Below are 22,182 nucleotides of genomic sequence, written 5' to 3'. Positions count from 1 at the left end.
GCATAAATGATCTAGGGATGCTTCTTTGCTGGTTTTAAAGCCTTCAGTTAAGTTCCCCCTAATTCAAAACTATCTCATCTCTCCAAAAAGTGAGTTAATTTCTGACTATAAAAGTGACGGGTGTGGATTAAAATAAACTTGGAAAAGTACAAAAGCATAAAGAAGAAAATAAAACTCACCAATAATTTCTATACTACACTAAGATAACCACCTTCTGCAGAGTGACTGTTGTGTCTTTTCCTAGAGCTCTACACATAATTATTTGTATAAAAAGAAAACCACACTCTGTTTATATATTATTCTATCACATGCTTTTTCCCCTAATATATCAAATCTTGTCCATCATTCAGTGATCTTCTACACCATCTTAATGACTGTATCATTTCTTGCAGCCTACTATAATGCCGTGTGTATATTTATACGCACACATGATATTTCGGGGATCAGGTCGATGAACAGAATTCAGCAGAAGGCAGGAAGGTCCCCATTCTTTTGAATGTTTATAGATATTACTTAACACTCCTTGAAACTTCTAATTTTTGTTCAATGATGTGGTTTTATCTATTTAAAAAGTGATACTAAGTTCTAGGGAAAAGACAGAGGCATGATCATTGTACTAAAGAAACAGCCCCACACGTATAAATGCACACGAGTATTACAAAAATTACTGAAGGCTTCTCAGCCTCCATCTGAATCACTGCAATGGAGACTGTCAAATTTAATTAAACCTGCTTCCGGCAGCCTACAAGGGTATGTGGGCAGAGGATAAAAGGAAAGTAGCAGTGGCTCTGGATTCTTTCTAAAATTTCACTTATTTAGCTGGGATTTAATATTTAACCACCAGCTTGAAGTTCCTGTAATAATTTTTCCCAACTTGCTTACAGTATTAGTAGACTCTCTGGTCTTTACCTCAATATTAATGAGGTATATAGAATTACTAGTTTCTAAATATTCAGAGAGGAGGACTGGGGTGACCCTTGAGTTGATTTTAAAGGAAATGTCCTGTATCAAGAGAAATTCTCAAGATATGCTTCTCTCCAAATTAAAAAAAAAAAAAAATTCTAGAATATCCAGTCGTAATTATCATGCTCTGCTTTCACTTAGCATAAAATTACAAAATGGAAAAATGAACAGATCCCCAAAAGCATGACTCAGACTCATACTGCTTCATATGGTAAGGCCTCTAGAACATAATGTTGGGTGAAAATTTGCATTCTACAATAACACGAATAGTATGACTTCACCTACTTAAACAAACGAGAGGGGAAAAGAGGCATACCTCCATGTGAAGTGGGATCATTAAAATTTTAATAGTATATAGGTCTACAGTGTGGGATTTCTGGTGATTTTTATCTTTTTATATATTTTTTGCATTGCTAGAGTTTTCCATATAAGAATGTACTCTACTCATCACCATAAAAATAATGAAGCTGTGTTTTGAAAAAAAGCACACATATACATAACACAAAATAGGAAGAAATCTCAAGGAATGTTGAGCTCATTTATCGGATTCAGAAACTTGGAAAGATTAAAAAAAAAAAAAAGGAGCAATTGGCTCAGGGGCCAGGTCTCCCGCCCAGTCTTTTGTCTACTTCATGTTGTCCTCCCTTTCTTTTTATATTCGGAGTTGAGTGTAAGCCAGTCTGTTGTGTGGTAAACAGGCAATTTCCATGCTGTAGTGTGAGTGGTCCCAACAAGGCCAACCCTACCTGAAATCATGGCCTCCATTGATCCTGCCTACCTGGTGTGTGTTTTTCAATCAGGTTATGCAGCAAAGACACTTTCAGTGCAAATATCAGCTGGGAAGAATATCACGCTGAGCAAACCATTTGAAATCCCACACCCACTCAGCTAACCAGTCAGGTAACAGACCCGCTAGAAACCAAAACGCAGCTTAACATGTGTAACAGCCTAAGGGAGGAACGGAGGTGGCCGGGGACCTCAGGCAGAGAGCAAGGATCTGGTGGGCTACTGGGGGAGTGGACCATCACACCACACCACTGGCTCAGAACTGGCTCGGGGCAGAAAAAGAGGTCCACACAGGAGAAAAAGTTATTTCATAGTGTTCACTGCGGTTTGGGGAAACCCCAGGAGGCAAACTGCATATAATCAGTGGCTAGTCACTTAAATAAGTCTAACGGGGCTCAAGTCATGTAAGTCATATGTCTGTGTTCCTTGGCTATACTCACTGGCCCCAAACGTAGGCTATTTATTCAATGCCTGCATAATGAAATCCTCATCTGTATGTTAAAATTCTTCTCTGCAACCCTCTACAGTTAAATGGTTTGTCCTTTCTGAGGGTTTCTCTGTGGTGTTTTCTCAGACCTCATCAGGCTCCTCTGTGACACCAATCTTCTACATTCGGTATCTCCCCGTCTCCTGGGCTGCAGTCCCAGGTCAATGCTACTGAGTACGCCTCTTCCCTCACTCTAGCTTTCAGCCCTTTTTTTCGTGCTTTCTGTAAATGACCAACTCATGGTGCAGCCTGAAGTCAGTTCTCCCCAACTGAGTGTCTCCTCCTTACCTCTACCTGTTGACGTTTTTCTGATCAAGGTTGGCAGATATGTCCCGCTATCAATTTCTAGCCTCATTGCCCTCTCATTAAGATACTAACACACTTTGAATCCAGATTTATAGGACTTTTGCTGCAGGGAAACTAACCACATTTCAAGCCACCCCGCCATAGCTATCACCGTAAGGCAACAAAACATACAAACCATTGGGAAAAAACCCAATTTTGTTACTAGGTTGCCACTCTTCATCCTGTTGGATCCAGTCTGCGGCGGGGGGGGGGGGGGGGGGGGGGGGTGGCGGTGGTATTCTGTCACCAAGTGAGAATGACTGATCTGCTGAAACAACACTGGGCTGGGCATCAAAAGAGCTGAAACTGGATTTGGGCTCAGCTACTGGTCTAAGGGCATAGAACTCTCTTTTGGTTTCAGTTCTCGCATCAATGAGAGTAATTAGTAATTCCCACCCTAACTTCAGGGGTTAACTTTTAGGGGAAAATATAAGAAAACAAATAGGAAGAAACTTTTAAAAATAAAAAGCCAACATACACGTATCAGGTTTAAGATTATAACCCTTTCAAGTCAGGGCTGACCACTGTGGCCGCTAATCACTTGGGCACCCATGTATGGGGCCACATAAATCACAGATTTTAAGCTACACTAGATAAAGTAGCTGAAGGGGAAGGGGCTCTCAGTAGCAGGCCAATGTCTTTTACCCCTTCTCGTAGGGTTTGAACCTCACCTCTCTGCAACTTGGCTGCTGACATTCAGCAGGACAACCCCCAAAGTCCCAAGGCCAGCCCATTCAGGGGTTTATAAAGTCCCATAGGCAAGCACACACCCTTCCCTTTGTGCTTATACGTTTAAACTACAGTTACTCTAAATGAAGCACTTTATTTTTTCCTCCTTTTTCCAAAGCCCCAGGCACTTCCATAAGCACAGAAAGGATGCCTTTGCTATGAGCACAAGTGAAGGCAATGGTGCCGGTGGTCTTGCCCAGTGGGAGGATGTTTGCACTCACTCATCAAGTTACCTTGGAGTCCATCTTTCTCAGAGATGCTCCCGCATCCACCAGAAGCTGGCACACAGCCCGGTTCCGCTGGCAGGCAGCCTTGTGCAGTGCGGTCTCACCCCTAAATCAAAGATGAAATGGGAAACCACCCATAAAAGGGTTGGGGGCAGGGGTGGGAGTGGGGGTGGAGGCGGCAGGGAGGGGGTGAGGGTGGCCTCCTATCCCTGCTGCTGAAGTTCTGGGCTCCTCGGCCTCCTTCGCTATCTGCAGCTGAGCCCGCGGCTGCTGGGCACATTCGGGGGGGCGGGAGGGGGGGGATGGACATCGGGGTATGTAAAAACGTCTTCAGTTAGTCATCAACTAACCGTAATCTCTGACTCCAATCTCTTTTCTAAAGAGTGTTAACTAGGCTGAGTGATTTTGTTTTCAACCGCTAATGCTTGATTTAGGAAATACTCAACAGCACTATTAAACAGACTGATAAGTACGGATGTGTCTGAGCATTGTGGGGCAGTTTTCTCTGTGGACACATCTGGGCAGAACACAGGGGCACTGGATATGGTACACACGGAACAGTGATGGAAAACCACAGGCCCTTCAGGTAGATCACACAGTGCTTGGCAGACCGCCCTGGGGCCCTCAGTGGAGTATCTCTTGGGGACTCAACTTTGAAGGACCAGGTCGACACAAGCTGCCCTACCTACTGATTTCATGTGACTGGCAGCAGGTGGGAGGGTGTGGGCAGCCACAGAGTATATCCGGGAGAGGTGGGGACATGAGCTTTCCCCTGCTGGCAGCAGTCCTGAGGCCAGCCACTCGGTCTAGGAAGAGGGTAAGGCCAAGTAACTATTTCTACCCCCTCTCATGGGCAGTACAGGGAAGAAGATATTTCAATTGAGTCCAAAATGGAAACGATGTTCCATGCCAAAGCTTATCACGAAAAATCAAATGCAGGGCTTAGACAAGACAAATGGGTGACGATCTTGTCAATAGGACGTGGTATGTGGACAAACTCTTTGCAACAACGGACAGTTTCTTCCATGTTTAGTAACTCATAACTATGTAACTGTCCCCTTCCTACTCATTTGCTCTATTCATTCCTACTGTTCCTCCTCCAGACCTACTTCGCTACTCCCCATCTATCTTTCACTCTTTTCAAATTTCTGTCAAGTTTTACAGTGCTTGCATATGGCTTTCAGAGTTAGACATTTACCCTTTCTTTGTTCCTATTTGGGGAGCAGTGGCTATTTTTGTTGCCTGAAGAACAACAACAAAAAAAAGCTGAGGACAAACATTATCAGTTTGGGGACCACCCCAAAGTGGATGATTTTCTCAACCAGGGTTGCCCATCTGAACCACAGAACATAACAATGATTGGAATTCCCATATTCTTAATTCTCCAATGGTTGTACGTAACTTCTTCCATTCTAGACTCAGTGTAGAGGTTTCATTACAAACAAAGGATGCCATAGGGTATTAGGACTTCATTTTCTCACAAATCCCAGTTGAGAAAGAGTAAATAAAAAAAAGGTAAGTGTATTTATTTAGATTTCTCAGGAGTCCAAGATGTACCAGTGCAGAACTTCCTTGCCTGTAGGAAGCTCTAAATGACGAATAGCAATGACTGTGCACGTAATCATTAGGATTCTTGTCATCAATTTTTATTGTGTAATTATTGGTTTAGGAGATTAGCCCTGCACAGTTATATGTACTATTGAAAGTGAACTCTTAGGGCGCCTGGGTGGCTCAGTCGGTTAAGCGTCTGACCTTGGTTCAGGTCATGATCTCACAGTTCGTGAGTTCGAGCCCTGGGTTGGGCTCTGTGCTGAGAGCTTGGAGCCTGGAGCCTGCCTCGGAGTTTGTGTCTCCCTCTCTCTCTGCCCCTCCCCTACTCATGGTCTCCTTCTCTCTCTCTCTCTCTCTCTCAAAAATAAGTAAACATTAAAAAAAAAGAAACTGAACTCTTTATCACTGACATTTCAATGATCTATTGTATGCCCTATAGACTACGTTCTTCTCCTAGATAGGTTCTAAAGAACATATCTAAAGAAAATAATCTAGACTATGTAATGGAAGGCAATACTCACGTTTCGCTGTCTGCCATATCCAATAACTCAGAAGGTCCTAAATAAGAGGAAAGTAAGACGTCCATCAAAAAAAAGTTGAAAAAATAACCATTAACAACACAAAAAAATCTGTAATCACAGAGTTATAATGCCTTGGCAAGCTGAATAAGGAAGAGCCATTTGGTGATAGGGATAATAAGACTGCCTCCCTTGCCCCCACCCCCAGAAAAGAAAGGACTTCTCTATTCCCCCTCACCAACCTCCCAACCCCCACCAGCCAACATGTGTGAAATGGGAGCTGCATAGGAATGATACAGTCTCTACCTGTAAAGCAGCTTTCAGTCAACTTGAAGGAATAAAATTAAATGGAATAGAATAAGTGAGTAATAACTAAGTGGCTACCTTGGGAGAAAGGGGACAGTTCAGTGGGCTTGAAGGGTTGTTTATCATTCTCCAGTTGCAGGTTGTTTGAGATGGGGTTTTATACAGACTTTTAAAACTATAAAATACCATAGATATCATCCAGTCTAACATCTGTATTTTAGAAACAGAGTAACATTATAGTTTTCAAAAAATTTCCCTTCCAAGACCTGGAAGAAATGTTATACATAAACACCCAATGATTATAGATACTTCGTTAGGAATTGAGATGTTTGGTGAGTTTCTGCACTGCTGATGTTTTATTTGTTCACCAACCAATTCATTCAATCTGCAAACAATTCTTAGAATGACCACCTTTCCACTCTCTGCACCACTGCTTTCCTCCCCAACCCTCCCTAACTCTAATTGGCCTGCAGGTATCAGTTGAGACACATTTTGCATCAAACCCTGCATGAGCCCACTCCAAATACTGCATTAAGTGGCCTGCCTATGTATGTGCACTCCCACTTTGGACACCAAGCCTATGTTCTGTAATTGGGAGGGTAAGATAATTCGTCATCTAAATTGAGACTATACCACACAGGTGGGGCTATACAATTACCTTACTGATCAAGACATTTAAACCATATCAAAACCACCTGCTGATGTGTCCCTCCACTAGTCTCTGGTAAATCCCCTGACGTCGTGGCCTATGCCTCATCCACCACTATATCCTTCCTTGGTGCCTGGCATTGAACCTAGTACCAAGGAGATGCTTAAATGTTGGGGTGAATTAATGAATAAGTGTGCTTAGACACGCCAAGCACAGTTCTGGGTATTGAGCATTTTGGTCTTTAGAAATACTATCCTGTTCATCTGCTGTCTTTACTGTCAGATATCATTATTATTGAAAACGTGCTTAGGCGATTACTTATTACATAAAAAAGAAGAAAGGGAAGAGGTTAGGACTCCCCATCCATGAAAGTCACTGGCCAAGAAGATGGCCGAGATGTTATGGGACCTTCACAATCCTCCTGGTCATCCGAGAGCTACCTCATCACCTTTACCTCCTCTTTCACAGAAACTGGCCATCAAGGCTAGGTGAATCTTTTCTTGCACCATCTGCCCTATTTGTGTCTCCTCTTTGTCCTATTTGACAAACAGGCTTCCTAATAGGTCTCTGTCTGGAGCATAAGAAAAGTGAAAACATTAAGAAAAGTGAAAAGCCTCATATCATTCAGATTTCCAGGTTTCCAATTCAGCATATTGACTGCTTACTCCCAAGTATTTAAACATGAAAGTTCACCGTCTTTCATCTGGAACTGCCCTTATTCAATTTGTTCCCAGGTTCCGTTTTTCACGTTAGCTAATCTGGTAACTGCACCATTACCCACCCATTTCTCAGGCCCTCCCGGTTCCCAGAGCTTGTTCCCTCCACTCTCCCGATCTGAAACAGCCTTCCCTTTTCTAGACACATACCTAAGTCTTACCCATTCTGTAAAGCCCAATCTGTGACAAGGTCTTCTGAATAGACCAGTCTTCACAGAAGGGATCTATCCCTTTCTCTGAAAGCCTGTAGCACTTACTTGGTTCTACCCTTTTGCCATGTATATGCCTTGTCTCCCTAAACAAATTCTTCTAAATCTCTGCAGTGTAAGAATATTTATTATTTCCCTCTAGCATTATCATATCCCTCTAGCAACTATCCTACATTAAGGATTTAACAAAGACTTGACTCATTTATTTTTGTCCCTCAACAAACTAGGAACATTTGTCTAAGGAAAAATGAACAATAATTCTCACAACAAACAAATAATTCCCACAACAAACACCCGAAGAAGTGCAGAGCAGTATAGCGCCGAGATGGGTCCTAGAGCTGAACCTCCTTGCTCCAAAATTCTGGCTCTACCTACCACTTACTGGACCTCGTGCAAGTTCATTTAATCTCTCAGTCCTGGCACACTACATGCCTGAAGGTTAGATATTAAGTGTCCTATTCTCTGGCATAATCCAGGAGGTTACACTAAATCAAAATGTGGACCATCAGTAAAGGAAGGAAGTGTACCGGACTCTGCATTTCCTTCCATTTATTTCTGAAGCCACTTGTTGATTCAAATTTGATGTCCGGAGAACCAATACTCCAGACCTCCTCAGTTGCGGGCAGGGCATTCTCTGCAAGGCTAGGAACAAGAAGGCTTACAGGGCCCAATGCCCTCTTCGGCAAACCCTTGGAGCAATTCATGTGGAAAGGAATTCCATGAATACGAGCAACCCAGCCTCACTGGCAGCTCTGTTCCCACCATTACTGCTGAGTGCATGCGGATTTAGGCACCAGAGGCCCCGCCTCCTTTCCCCCTTCATTCTGTGCTCAGGGCTGCACCCATGGGGGGTCCACGGACTCCAGGATCCCTGCCGCCATGTGAGAGTTTGTGGAACCAACTCAATCTGCGCTAAAATGGCAATTGTTTGACACTCTGAAAGGGGGGACAAGGAAGAGAAAGGACCTTGTTCCTCAAGTTTCTGACAAGAATCACCACAAATGCAGCCAATGCAGAACAATCCCAGAGCTGATTATCCAATTTATGAGTCAGGCAAGCCTGTAGCTGCTTATCACTTCCCCCTTCTCTCCTTTTGACCTGCTGCAGCAGACAGGGGTGAGAGGAAGAGGTGCTGATCTTAAAACAGGATACTTTTGCTTAATTAAAATCTGATGAAACTCCAATTACAGGTTTCTGGAATGAAATGGGCTCTGGAATGATGGACTTAATTAACCCAAACCTTCCTCCTCTTTCCACCAGTACAGATAATCACAAAAGGAGCAGAACATTTTGCATGCTGGCAGGTGAATCCCCAATGCAGACGGAAGGGTGGCAGTGAACTGATGACAGACAGGCATAGGGAGCTATTTTTAGCAGTACAGGTACCTTTTCTAGCAATGTCTTAACCTGCTTTAAAATAACCGTGTTGGCATAATGCTAGCAAGAAGAGGGGGGGGGGGGCGGAGGAGGAGCTGAAAAGAGGACTGAGTGCCAGGTACAGCCCAAGAAGAGGCTGGAGTTTCCCTCCCTATGCTGCTTCTAGTGGCCTGCTGGGAGCTGTAGTATTTCAGGCTGTTTACTAGTGCCCTGTGCAGGTTAGCAGCGTCAGTATAAGGTCTGCAGAGAGGGGGCATGGCCAGAGAAACAAAAATCATCTGCACAGACTGCAAAAATGCTCTTTCAAGGAAACACTATTTTAAAAATAGCACCAGGATGCCTGGGTGGCTCAGTTGGTTGTGTGTCCAACTTCGGCTCGGGTCATGAACTCATGGTTCATGAGTTCGAGCCCCGCGTTGGGCTCTCTGCTGTCAGCACCGAGCCCACCTGGGATCCCTCTTGTCCCCCTCTCTCTCTGCTCTCCCCCGGCTAGTGCTCTCTCCCACTCTCTCAGAAATAAAACTAAATATAAAATAATAAATAAATAATAAAAAATAGCATCTATGATTTTTTGGGAAAGTTCATTTGAGTGTCACTAATAAGGGAGAGAACAAGAGAAAGAAAAGAGGATGGAATTCTTTCAGTTTAGATCAATGGTGAATATTTGGACCTAGAACTTATTTTATATTTTAGATCTACACTGTGAACATCACGCCATGTCCCTTCGGGAATCTGAAGGAGTACCGTTACGTTGTTAGCAGTGAACTCAGTTATGCCCTGAATATAAAACCAAGTCTTGGTTCACTGCTGCCTCCTAGGGTTTGCTACAATGGCCACACTCAACCCCACATTTGACTTGTACCAGAAAACAACTGTTAAAATCTGACTCAAGGGGCATGTGTGCCAATTTCTCCATGAAGTTTTCAGAGGCAGACAATCGCTGTCCCTTCAGAGCCCTGCATTAGTTGTCATTGGAACTCTGCAGGTAATGCTTCCATCAAACTACCCTGCGAGGTGGTTGTGTTTCATTTCCCTCACCGGGTTTAGAAATATGGAGGGCAGAGACCAGATGTTACACGTGAGTCTTGGCAGGTAACCTGACCTCACTCTGCTTCGGTTTTCACCACCCGTCAGGTGGAGAGAAGAGAACTCCCTACATAGGGTTGTTTTAAGAATTAAGTATGTGAATACATACGAAGCATTTAGAGCAATCAAAGTTAGCAGTGACTATTACTCTAACATTTTTTCTCAAAAGTTCATGGGACAGAATTCATTTTTTTATTGAATGAATGAATGAAAGCCATTTAAAAATCAATGTGGATCCCAGCCAGTATCGTATTTTTTTTCTCAGAGAAAGACCCATAAACGTAACATGGATTCAAAAGACTGTGCTATACGGGAAATGGTCTGAAAAGTCAGGGGGGAACAGACGTATTGAGAAGATCTACGCATCAGTATTCCAGCGAAGCTGGGGAATGTGAAAGGAAGCAAAATTTCACAAATCTCCCAACGTGAGAAAGTGAACAGTGAGGTTAAGTAGTCAAGCCTTCTAAATGGCAAGTCTGCTGCCCGGGCTCATTCCATTGGCTCTTCCGTTGGATACCCCTCCCCCCCCCACCCCCGCTCTTGCTGCTACAACCTTATCATCAATATTGTGCTTGTATTATATATGATGTGTCCTTTGTCGCACGCATCCTTTAATTTGCTTCCCACACCAAGGCATCCAAACCCCCCTTGCTATCCCTTCCACCTCTCCGTGGCCTCTCTGTCCGGGACCTCATTTCCCATTAGTCTCCCCGACGCTGCCAGCAGACCATTCCAAATCCTCCTCTGCCCCAGGACAAAAGCTGCACAGATGTGGGGAGAGCTGGCACTGGGAACTCGAACCGCACCGTCATCCTGTCCCAGCGGGACGGTGGTCCTTTCTCTCGGGGACCAGAGGCAGAAAAGGGGGGGGGGGTAAAAATAAAAGAAAAGAAAAGAAAGACTGAAGACAGAAAAGGAGAGAAGACAAAATAAGCCATTGAAATCAAAAAGGAAATGCATGAGTGAGATTTCTATCAGGACGCGCAGTAGGGGGGCAGAGGGGTGGGAGTGGGGGGGATAAAAACAAAGGGGCGAGATGTGCGGGGTGGTAAAAGCCTAAAACAACACAAAAGTCCCTCTGAGGGGTTCAAGGAGGGAGGAAGGAGTGGGGAGAAAATATGGTTGAAAGGAGCTGAAAAGCGGGAGCCACTGGGGGCCCGGGAATGGAGCCCCTCGCGTCCTTCCCTCTCCACCCTGGCCCTGTGGGATTGCTCTCTGTCTTCCTCTTCCATTCTCTCTGCAACCCTCCAAATGCCCAAATTCCAGTTTTTCAGAAAGGAAAACAGCAGGTTGTGTATTTGAGAGAAAAGGTCCCAAAGAAGAAGGAGGACAGAAAACAATTCCAGCCTCCTGTGGCTTTTCAGAACTCACCACACATCTCCTGCCCCTAGCCCCACAGCCCGGTTTCCAGAGAACACTTAGGACAGAAATGTGTTGTTTACTGTGGTGTCTGGGGGAACAGCTAATCTCTCATGACTCCTGCTCAGGGGGCACCCTCCCGACTGTGGACCCCACTGCTCACCACAAATAACCAGCGAAGAGGTGGGCAAAGCAGAGGGGAGAGGGGCTCCCACCTGAGCAAGGATGCAGGACAGAAAACCAGCCAGTATGCTCTCAGGCAACTTGCAAAGTGCCTACCGATTTCTCCAGAGCCCTGTCATTAGCATATCTTTACAGTCAGGTCTTCGAACAGGTTTTAGGATTTATGGCATATGAAGTCACAGGAAAGACTTAAACCAAATTAAAAAAAACAAAAAACAAAAAACTAAAACTTCAAAAGATCTGCAGCATTCGAGAGATGAGGAGGAATGTCCCTCTCCAACTCTGGTGCAGTGTAAAATTTCCACTTTTTTCCCCATTTACATGAATTCATATTGATCAGACCTGTCTACCACAAAACTGATGCTAGCTTATAAACATAATGCCACAGTCTGATACACATCCTGAACCCCAGCCTCACTAAATTCTCTTAGAAAAGGCTATTTTCCTTGTCAGACCAAGGGGATTCTAGAGCCATCATCATGTTAAATTAGGAGAGACTATTTCACTGAACAGAGATCACATTAAGGTAATGGGTACAGAGAAGAGAAAGGGTCATGTTTCCCGTGTGCTTGTCCTTGACTTCAAGAACACTATAATTTACAGGGGTTTCTATAACTTAAAAGAGATGCGTTTTTCAAAATGCACAGGCTAATGAAATTATATCAGCACCTAAAGATACGAAAACAAACAGCAACAATAAAGACAGTTGAGCTGAAGCGCTGAGCTCTTAAGAACCTACTGGATTAGACTGGCTATGCCAAAAGATTTCGCATGTGTATTCCTGAATAAAGAGAAATAATGAGATCAGTGTTAGGGAGATGGAATTGATGAGGCCTATCAGGTTGGCTAGTACTAATTTCAATAAAAATCAACTGCAATTTAGTTCCTATTATTTGGCTATGGTACTAAAAGGTTAAAAATCACCATCCTTCAAAATTGCAGTGATTCTGGGACTAGAGAGCATAATGAGATTTTATTTCCCAACAGAAAGATGGATTGTGCTTCGTATCTCCAGTCTCACTCTAAGGTATGTACCGGCCAATGAGAGATCCTGGTGAGGCGGGGAGGGTATCAGATGCCTCCTGTGACCTTGGGAATGGCTTGCCCATGAGGCAAGTAGAGATGTTTGGAATCTCAAGGGTTTTTTTCCCTCATTATTATAGTTACTAAACATATTATTAAAATCGAACCAAAAAAAATCCTGGAAAAATAAACACCCCCTCCCCCAAAATTATGTTAATTTTGCTTTGTGTCCTTCCATTTTGACAGAGAGAGCTGTATTGTGTGACTCATGCTTTGCAAGAGGTGCTGGGGGTGGAAGAGACACAAGTTGAATACTGGGGTGTCAGGCTTTGGTTACAGCATGAAGAGACTAACGAAAGTACCAGCTTGATTTCACATCAGGCAAAGTAGGCGTGCACCAGTCCACAGATGGGGTTAGAAACAGCAAGCTTTTAGAGGCCCTCTTATCTAAGGCAGTGGAAAAAGTAGTGGGGGAGTGAAAATCCATGGGTCTAGACCAATTATCATCTCATGCCCCTGGGGACACGCAACGGAGGAGAGGGGTTTTGTTTTTGTTTTTGGTATAAGTATGTCCCAAATATTACATGGGTCATGCTTATGCTAAAAAGAGGGGAAACTGTTGTTAAAGAACTTGCAAATTCAAAGAATTATTGTTGCTAGTCAACCTTAGGACTGAGAACCAAAGGAACATATAAAAGCAGAGGCCCAGGGGATTCTGGGTGACACAGTAGTTCAGGACACTGAGAAGGTAGGCTCACCATTTTCAACTGAAGAAGATAGAGTTAGGAAGGTGGTAGGTTAAATCTGGCCAAAAATTATTTGCAGCTCCTCTCACAGAGCAGTGGGGGCCATTTCCCCCCTCCATGAGTCAGGGCCAGCCCTGTGACCGTTTTAGCGGACAGAATACTATAGAGATGATGCAGAACTTTCCAGCCTGCCCACAGAATGTCTGGAAGCTTCCATCTTCCTGGAGCCCTAGGACTGTCATGCCATGAAGAAGCCTGGGATACAAGGATAGGTATAGAGAAAGGCCCCAGGTGTCCCGGGCATCCCAGCCATCTCAGCTGAGAGCCCCAAACATGTTGGGGAGTCCCTCTTCAATACAGACTCAGTCACAAGTGTGGTTCCCTGCAGCCTCTTGAGTGAGACCAAGTGAGATACCAACAGGTAACTGATAGAGGTTTCCAGAACCCGTGGCGGGGGCGAGGGGGATGTGGAGATGGAATTCTAGCTCTTCAGGAGAGGTAGAGGAAGAGAGAGAGACAGAGACCCTAAATTGTGTTAGCATTCAAACAGATGGCCAGTCTCACACCTAACTCCAGAGAGGAGATGTGGGTATTGAACAGCTTAAGATATGTGAGCAAGCATTCAATCCCATTGGGTAAAGGACAAACGAGTAAGAAAGGATTGAGAATGGTCAAGAAGACAGCAACCAGGAGCACCTTCACTTGAGCTAAAGACAAACTGACAGTCTGTATATCTAAAGCACATCTGCATTTTGTGCAATAGAAACCCTGAGCTCTTTTCTATTAAGACAAAAATAATCACAGAAGCTCTGTGCTTCATTGCCCGTGGGGCCGGGTTCTAACATTTGCTTTTGCCTCTCGCTAGCTTTGGGAGAAGTCACTACGGGGAAGAGAAAACACCTATGATTTTGAGTGTGTGTGCGTGCGTGTGTGTGTGCGTGTGAAGGAGGCAAGCAGAGATCATGCCGCCATTGCTTTGTAAGTCTTGCCCAAAGAGAAACGCTTTCATCGCAGGCGGTAGAATGGGCAGGGGGACAGGAGATGAAAAGACGCACACCGCAGACACGGTACCAAGGACACAGCCAACCACCCAGGCTTTCCAAAGTACACTGGCTTGGGACTGTCAGGCCCAGCGTGCAGGGGGCAAGAAATGCTCTAATAACCACCATCCGACTTCAAACACCTTTTCTTTTTCCTAAGCCATTCTTTCCACCATCACTCGGGCCAAGGTTTCAAGGAAACTCTTCATGGTGAGGAGGAACTGAGGACAAAACAAGGTGTGTCAAATGTAACTGACAATCGATGTGTCACATCCCGACATAGGATATGTTTAGTAGAAGCATCTGAAATATAAGAAGTGTGTGACAAATGGCAGCTGTGTTATCTACCTGTGGCTTTACAATAGGACTTAAACCATCTATATAGAACTGTTTTCAATTTCATTCTGCATATGATTATATTTTTTCACCGGAAATTGCCTGAAACTAGTGACTGTATCGTGCACGTGCGTGCGTGTGCGTGTGTGTGTGTGTGTGTCCACTGCTCTATAACAGGTAGTTCCTGTTAGGCACTCCACAAACATCTGTGGAATGACTGAAAGGAGTAAGACGTGTGTTGAACTGAATAAAAGAGGAGTAAAAAGTAACGTGCAAATGTGCATGTCTACTAATATGCTTACTATTTATGGCCTGAATTTGGATGCCACAGGGTCACTGCCGGGGCTCACAGAAAATCTTCCAAGGTCTCTGTGTACCTATACCTAGCAGAGCTAGAGGCTACTCCACTCCTGCTTCCTCAAAAACACCCAAGCCAGGCAGATTTTTTTCCCCTTTACTCCTGTTCTTTATTCCTAGAGACACTATCGCTTCTCGGCCTTTTGGCTAAGATCAAATGTAGTATTCCTAGAGACACTATAAACATGGGAAGCTGAAAGTAATGGTCAAGATTTGGTGTTCGTTCATGTGTTTATGCCTTTAAAGGGCCATTAGGGAAAGATGCTAACGTACATGCTACATGTCGAAATCACCTAACCACAGAAGACACACGAGTACCAGATGTTTTCAAAGAGAATGAAATGTGGCTTAATTTGATAGATGAATGAGATTCAAACCGGAAAAAGGGAGCAAGAGAGAGAGACAGAGAGAGACAGAGAGAGAGAGACAGAGAGAGAGAGAGAGAGAAGCCAGGAAGCTGGGGGGAAGAAAAACACATGCTTATCATGCTATCAACACGAATTTGGTACCTCGTCCCAACCAGTCAACTTAACGCTCTTCACAAAACAATACAGCATATTACATCAGGTGGCATTTGATTTTGTCTTTTATTTTTTACTTAGCTCAAAAATATCCTGCAAAGACCTTGATATGAAAATTATTTCTATGAAATGTTTGATTATGGTGACCGACATGTGTCAGTGGTCTGCAATTCTGTCTGCCTCCAATAAGCAGGGGGAGTGAGCTAAAATTTGGAGAGCATCTCTACCATTCTGAACATAGCCTGGAAGAAAGTCAATTTAGAAAATTCAATTATTGCATGGAGAAGTGATCCTTGGTTCACTGTACCTACTCACCGTGGTCAAGGATATATTTCACAATCTCCCCGTTGCCGGTTTTAGCTGCATGGTGAAGGAGTGAACAGTGGTCTGGTCCCTGAATTAGCAGACTCCCTCCGTTTTTATAGCTTTCTATTAGCTGCAAAAGAGACATAGGAAAAGAAGCTCAGGCAGGGTCCGGAACAAGGAAAACAGTTAACCGGTGATAAAAAGAAGAGTGATGAAGCAAACCACAAACGTTTCTAGCCACAGAGGACACAGAAAAGTCAAAGGGAGGAAGTAACATTCCCGGTCTGTGTTATCACTCAAATAGATGGCCAGCATCTCACTTGACTCGGGAGAGGGTCTGTGGGCACTGAACAGCCCAAGGAAACTGAAACATGCTGAGTTACTTATTTCTTTTCTGCTTTATGTCTTTTTCTTTTCTGGGCACTGGTCTCTGTCCCAAGGGAGTGAAGGGCAGCGAAGAGAATAAACGTTTTCCTCTGTTGGCTGAGCTCTCTCCTGAGTGAAAGGATAATTAAGGCTGCAGACAGGAATAGCTTGGTGTCCCGTAGCTAAGCGCCTTTCCTTGCCCCCAGTTTTTCTTCAACCTCTAATGAACCCAGCTACCAAATCCAGAAGCTGCTTCCCATTTTCCTGCGGGAGGTCACAGCACACGTGCACATAGCAGACACGGGCACACATCTGCACGGCCTCACTTCTTCACCCTGATCTGCCGTCCAGCCTCTCGCCTTCTGTTAACCACCCAACCCATACCCAAGAAGGCTAGAGATGACCCACAGGGTGAGAACCAAAAGGATTCAGGGAATGTAGTAGTAGACACCTAAAACACCTGTGAGAACAGACTAGAAAAAACCCCACAGATTTTGTAGCCTGAGAATAATGTGGTGAAGTGAGGATATGGTCTAATTTCATGAAATACTGAACATTATAGAAAGTGTAAGTGGGTTTCTGTTCTCCAAACTGCAGTACAGCAGGACACAGAGTCTTTCTGCAGCTTATAAAGGGTAGTTTTAGGACAAATAAGAATAAAATAATCCAGAAGGTACCAAGCAAAAGGAATGTAACTATCACCAAGAAAGAATTAGATGGCACATTTTATATATATATATAAAATCAAACATCTCATAAGGTCAAAGAGTCAACTCATAATTCATGATTTCAGTCAAATCCAACCATGGAACTGCCATGTGCCAGATTCCAGGGAAACAAGTATAAACAGGACTCAGTCACTGGCCTCAAGACCTCGCAGTCCATGGGGGAGACCGATGTGCAAAGACAGACACAGGAATGGAGAACAACATGAGGAGGTTATTAACGGGTAAAGAAGAGTCACAGAAGACTTTCCAGAAAATAGATCAAAAAGGAATAGTTGAATGGATGTAAAGAACATACGGGGACTTTTATCTCTAAAGTACAAGGCTACAGGACAGCAAGAGGTAGCTAATGGTTTTCCACAAAGAATCTAAACATGTCCAGTACTGCTCGACGATAGTCTTACAATGATACTCCCTTTCTTTGTAGGCAGAGGCACAAAGGATTCGGGCTCAACAGAGAAGCACAGGCCCATCCATCAGCTGCCTTGATTGTGCCTTTCTGTAGTGTTTTTGACACTGTGGCCCTTCAGTTAGTCCATGGGTATCTTATGCCGCTGAGTTACACAGCAACCACTCCCAACAGCCTTCACACCGACTCCTGGGTTCTTCTGTTCTCTGCTATTTGGTGTGTACTTTCTCTCTTACATACACACAGTTTAATAGTTAATGTGTACTGTGCTTTCTGCATGGAATAGAGACATAGAAGAAGATGGGGAAGAAGAAAGAAAAGGGGAAGAAAAATACTTGGGAGGGAAAGAATGTAAAAGAATGAGAAAGAAACACCCTAAGTCATTATATTTCATCTCCCAATAAATAAGGTTAAGTAACTTCTCAGGCACTTAGGAAATGATTATAACAGAGAAGGTAATAAGACAATCCACTGAATACAGTAATTTCCCATATTTCAAATAGTTCTCTATTAAGTATGAAAAAAATGTGGCTATATACCCAGGGACCTGGAAAATATGTTGCCTAGGCTAAAAGCAGAGGAAAAATCAAAAAGGATTTCAAATATAGTAGTTTTGCAAATAATTTGTGGCTTAGAAGCTCTTTAAGAGCAGGAATCACATCTTACTGCCCAAAGCATCTCACATAAGGCTTTGCAGGGAGTATAGGATAATATTGGCTTAATCCACTGCAGGGCAACAGCATCAAACTCCTAGGTTCACCACTTGGAGAGCACTTTTCTCTTGTGGGTGACAATGGCTGGTAACATTATGACCCAGACAGTGGCACAGGCACCACTTCCAGGATTATGTGCCTAAGACGGCAGTTTATCAGGATGCTTGGGACCTCCTGACTGTTTGTTTCCTATTAGTAACCTCTTCATACTGTCGCACAGGGGGTTCTCAGTTTATATGCATTCAATACATGCACTTCAGAAGAAGTTGCACACAAGGTCAGTGCTTCTCAGCTTTCTTTTAAGGCTCTTGGTTTCTCAATCTGCAATGGCACCCTTCTCCAGAGGCTGGCAGGTACAGCCTCTGTCTCCCGCAGGTGCCAATATTACAGAGCCGATCAAGCCAGTGTGGGTTACAGAGGGATATGCAGGTCGCCCTAAGTCCCAATGCCTGAAAATGACATGAAACTAAATATAACTTTTAGAATACTTATAGACTGTACACACTTTATAACAATATTTGCATCTCCACTATGTTTATTAAAAAGACACAGACTAACACTACTAGCTGGCATTTCAGAGTCGCTTCTATGTAATAAAAACAGTCTTAAGAGCTTTACGTGTATCGTTAGGTTCAATTCTCATGACAAAGGATAGAGGCAACATTATTCAGTTTTACAGATGAAGAAACTGAGGCACAGAGAGAATTAAATACAGTCACACATACAACGAATGGCAGAGCCAAGATTTGAACGCGGGCAGTCTGACTCCCAAATCTGTATTCACTCCAGAGGCAGCAGTGACTACTTCCTTCCCTCTGAACTAAGAATATATACGCAGAAATGAAAATGTTCAAAGGAGATCAGACCAAGCATCTTCTTTTGGTTAATTGTGATCCCTGAAGGACAAAACTCTAATAATGTTAGAAGCTGGAGGCTCTGGCCCGAAGAGTGTATTTCTGGGTATTATCCATATAATGCATTCATTTCAAGACCTGTCTAAAAAGAAACCTTAAAACTCCAAATATCAGCTCCTAGATAGCGGGAATTTGGGGCACTGTGAGCATTGCATCCTGGGAACATGCAGTCCATGTTATGAGTGGAGGAAACCAGCGCAGTACCCCTGCACACATCCTTTGCTGTTAGGAAATGTGGAGATGCTATGAAGACTCCTCTGGCCCTCTCTGTCCAGTTCCCCAAAGAACTTCATTCCCCTTTCGAGTCGGCTAGCACCGCAGAGGGATGGATGATAGATGACATACAAGAGATCATGAAAATGTGGTGAGAAATGAGGTTAAAGTTGTTAAAGAATCACCAAAAATTTTGGTAGGAAGATAGCTTACCTTCATAAGATCACCAGCTATTACTGCCTGCAAAATTGCTGTGAAAGACAAAAGAGAGATGTCCCATTAGTAGAAGACCCTCTCATCAAAATACCACAAAGGGCTGGATCTATATTTTGCCAAAATAGTCTACATTTGGGGTAGGAATAAGGGAAAGAGAAGCATGCCAAGAATCTTGCATCAGGCTAAAGCCTTCTCTTCACCCTTTCCCTGCCCATCCTGTCCAACATTCTAGAGTCTACCTCAACACCCCCTCATGAAATTTGGAGTCACAGAGATTAGGTTCAGATCTTAGCCCTTTCACAAGCTGTGGAACAATGGGTAGATCATGGAAGCCCTCTGAATCCAGTTTCCACATAAACATCAAGTTTAAATCTTACAGAATTACTGAAATGATTAAACCATATGAATGTTCTCAACTCATCTACTGAGGCAGGCTAGGTGCCTAACCATGATTTTTTTGCTCCCTTCTTTCCAGTTCCTTCTACTGTATCCTCTTGGAGTTCCAAAAATTACTAGTAATTTTGTTATGTAATGAGAAACAACTATCCACTTCTATGGAAATAAAGAAGACTAAAGGTAGTAGAGAGGGGACATGTATACTTGAATTCTGTTCCGAGGAAAATGATCATGTGGTCAGCATCTCATCCACTGGCAACTCAAATGGAAAGAACTCTGAGAGTCTTAGGAAACCTAAACTAATTGTAAAAATATGTAGCTTTAGGGGCAAAACTAGAAGTGCATGTACATACAGGTTATGTGGGAGACAAAAGGGGAATGAGAAGAGAAAACTGATTAACAAGGGCAAGAAGTTGTGAGCATCTAATGACAGCAATGATTCCCCAAGGGAACATTTGTCTTAGGTTGGAAATGGTCCCTTTAGAAAAATAAATACCTAGATTCTAAAACTATTCAAAAAAAAAAAAAAAGATTATTTTAAGGCATGAATGGCATGGAATTTTAGAAGAGAGTAACTGAAATTTTAAATTTCTCAGAGTGGCATTTTATTCTCATTTACTCTCACATAGAGTTAGCCAAAAATGCTGTGTTGTGCATCCAAATGCACAGAGCCCTGGAGCAGCACTGACAAGGCCCTCCAGGTTTTCATACTGAGTACTTACCAGTCCCGAGTGATTGGATGCACCACAGGCAGGTTAAACCCATTCACTGGCCCAGGGCTGAAGGCCCTGCCCTTGACCACAGCAGAAACCATGAAAACCCATGGAAATAAGGAGGGCCGCTTGAGCACTCGAGGAGGACACAGACAGAAAGACAGACATAAAAAGGAGGAGAATGGGAAAGAGGAAAGAATGTTTCCCTTTCCATAATGAGCTGCAAGCATCTCCCTAGGGTTCCTAGCACAATGCTCTGTACGGTATTGATGTGCAACGATTAGTTGCAGAACTGACTGAAGGCAGAGAGAGAAAAGGAGCCAGATGGGAGAGAGATAGAAACAGAAAGGAAATTAATGTCAAAAGAATCCAAAGAAAACACATGCCTCACTCTTCTTGCTATAGATGAGGACACTGGAGTTCAGAGTAAAGTGACTGTCTCGGGGCACAGAGCCAGTAGTGGCCCAATCGCGGCCATAATGCAGGTCAGTGTCCAGTCCAGTCCTCTGTCCAGTGCCCTCTGGGAGCTCCCCAGGCAGAGCTCCCCCAGGCTCTGTGACGCCTGGAGAAAAGGAAAGAAAGTAGTCTTTATAGGTTATCAAGCCTTTATAGTGTTGCAAAAGGGCACTGGATTAGAGTCTAATTCTAAACTTAACTTAGGAGACTTGAAGCTTAACAAGTCAATGATTGTGAACCAATTTTCTTTTTTGTAAAATAAAAGTAATAGCTGCTCATCTGTATATAGTAAGGATAAAACAAACAAACAAAAAAACAAAAGCTTTATAAGTAGATATGTCAACAGAAGGGGTCATTTTCAGTACTTTTGCGACTGTACTTAAGTATCTGAAGACATATGGATAGACACTGCAGAAGGAGCCTAGAAAGGAAGGGCAAAATTGGTATGGGAAGTCGAGGAGACGTATCTTGTGAACACAGCACCTATGAGAGGAGAGGCATGGATGAAGGAGTCAGTGGGTGCTGCTTAACCCTACGAAATAAACCCTGTATCAGGGGACAGGGAGGGAGAAGCAGGAGAAAATATTAGCCAATCACAAGTCTGCAAGAACAAATCAGTTCAGATCTTTATACCATAGGATGTTCTCCTGACTGAAGTAGAATATCCATATTAGGATAGGAATAAGGTTATGGCAATTGCCTGAGTCGGGGGGCAGTTCATGCAGGGCTTGAAATAACACAGAGCTTCAAAAACAGTTATAGAGCCTATTCTTTTCAAGATTTTATTAAAACATTTCCCAGAAATCCAAAGAAAAAGAAAAGAGAAATAGAGAAAAGAAGAAAAATGAATTCATTAATTTAAAGCACTAGTGTAATAACATTTGGGGCATACAAGCAATAAATCAAGACAATAAAGAAATTCCCCAGGACAAAGTCTATTTAAGGAGAACCAGGAAGAGAAGAAAGGAAAAGGGAAGAAAGGGAAGATGGAAAGAAAGAAAAGAGAGAAAAATATTAGAAGCTGGGGGAAAACTTACTGGCTAGCTGTAGAGTTCAAAGATTTCTTGGAGGAGGTGAAGTTTAAGCCAACTCTTCATGGTAAGCAGAATTAATGAGCAAAGAGGATTTGGAAGATCCTGAACAAAGACATGGAAGTTAAGTTGTGATGTCTAAGGGAAGCTGCAAAACGCTGTAGATTATCCTCCCTGAGGTGAGGAGTGGTCTCAGATAAGATGCTTCAG

The 22,182-nt window shown here is 43.4% G+C and overlaps 1 protein-coding gene across 8 annotated transcripts in view; it reads right to left on the bottom strand.

Annotated features, from left to right (window-relative positions):
• Window positions 1-22,182, bottom strand: part of DGKI (diacylglycerol kinase iota) — a 441,829-nt gene that overhangs the window by 4,839 nt on the left and 414,808 nt on the right. For all 8 annotated transcript variants that reach the window (XM_086689190.1, XM_086689223.1, XM_086689216.1 and 5 more), the window contains 4 exons: window positions 19,374-19,411; window positions 15,830-15,950; window positions 5,610-5,646; window positions 3,544-3,643 (listed from right to left, as the gene is read on the bottom strand). In XM_086689190.1, coding sequence (XP_086545316.1) covers window positions 3,544-3,643; window positions 5,610-5,646; window positions 15,830-15,950; window positions 19,374-19,411 — 296 coding nt within the window. The remainder of the gene's footprint in view (window positions 1-3,543; window positions 3,644-5,609; window positions 5,647-15,829; window positions 15,951-19,373; window positions 19,412-22,182) is intronic.

The sequence above is a fragment of the Puma concolor genome, chromosome A2 (genome assembly GCF_028749965.1).
Source record: "Puma concolor isolate L17-30 chromosome A2, mPumCon1.1.hap2, whole genome shotgun sequence".
In the NCBI taxonomy this organism is placed as follows: Eukaryota; Metazoa; Chordata; class Mammalia; order Carnivora; family Felidae; genus Puma; species Puma concolor.
Note: the sequence above shows the minus strand (reverse complement) of the source record. Positions and strands in the feature narration are given on the sequence as shown.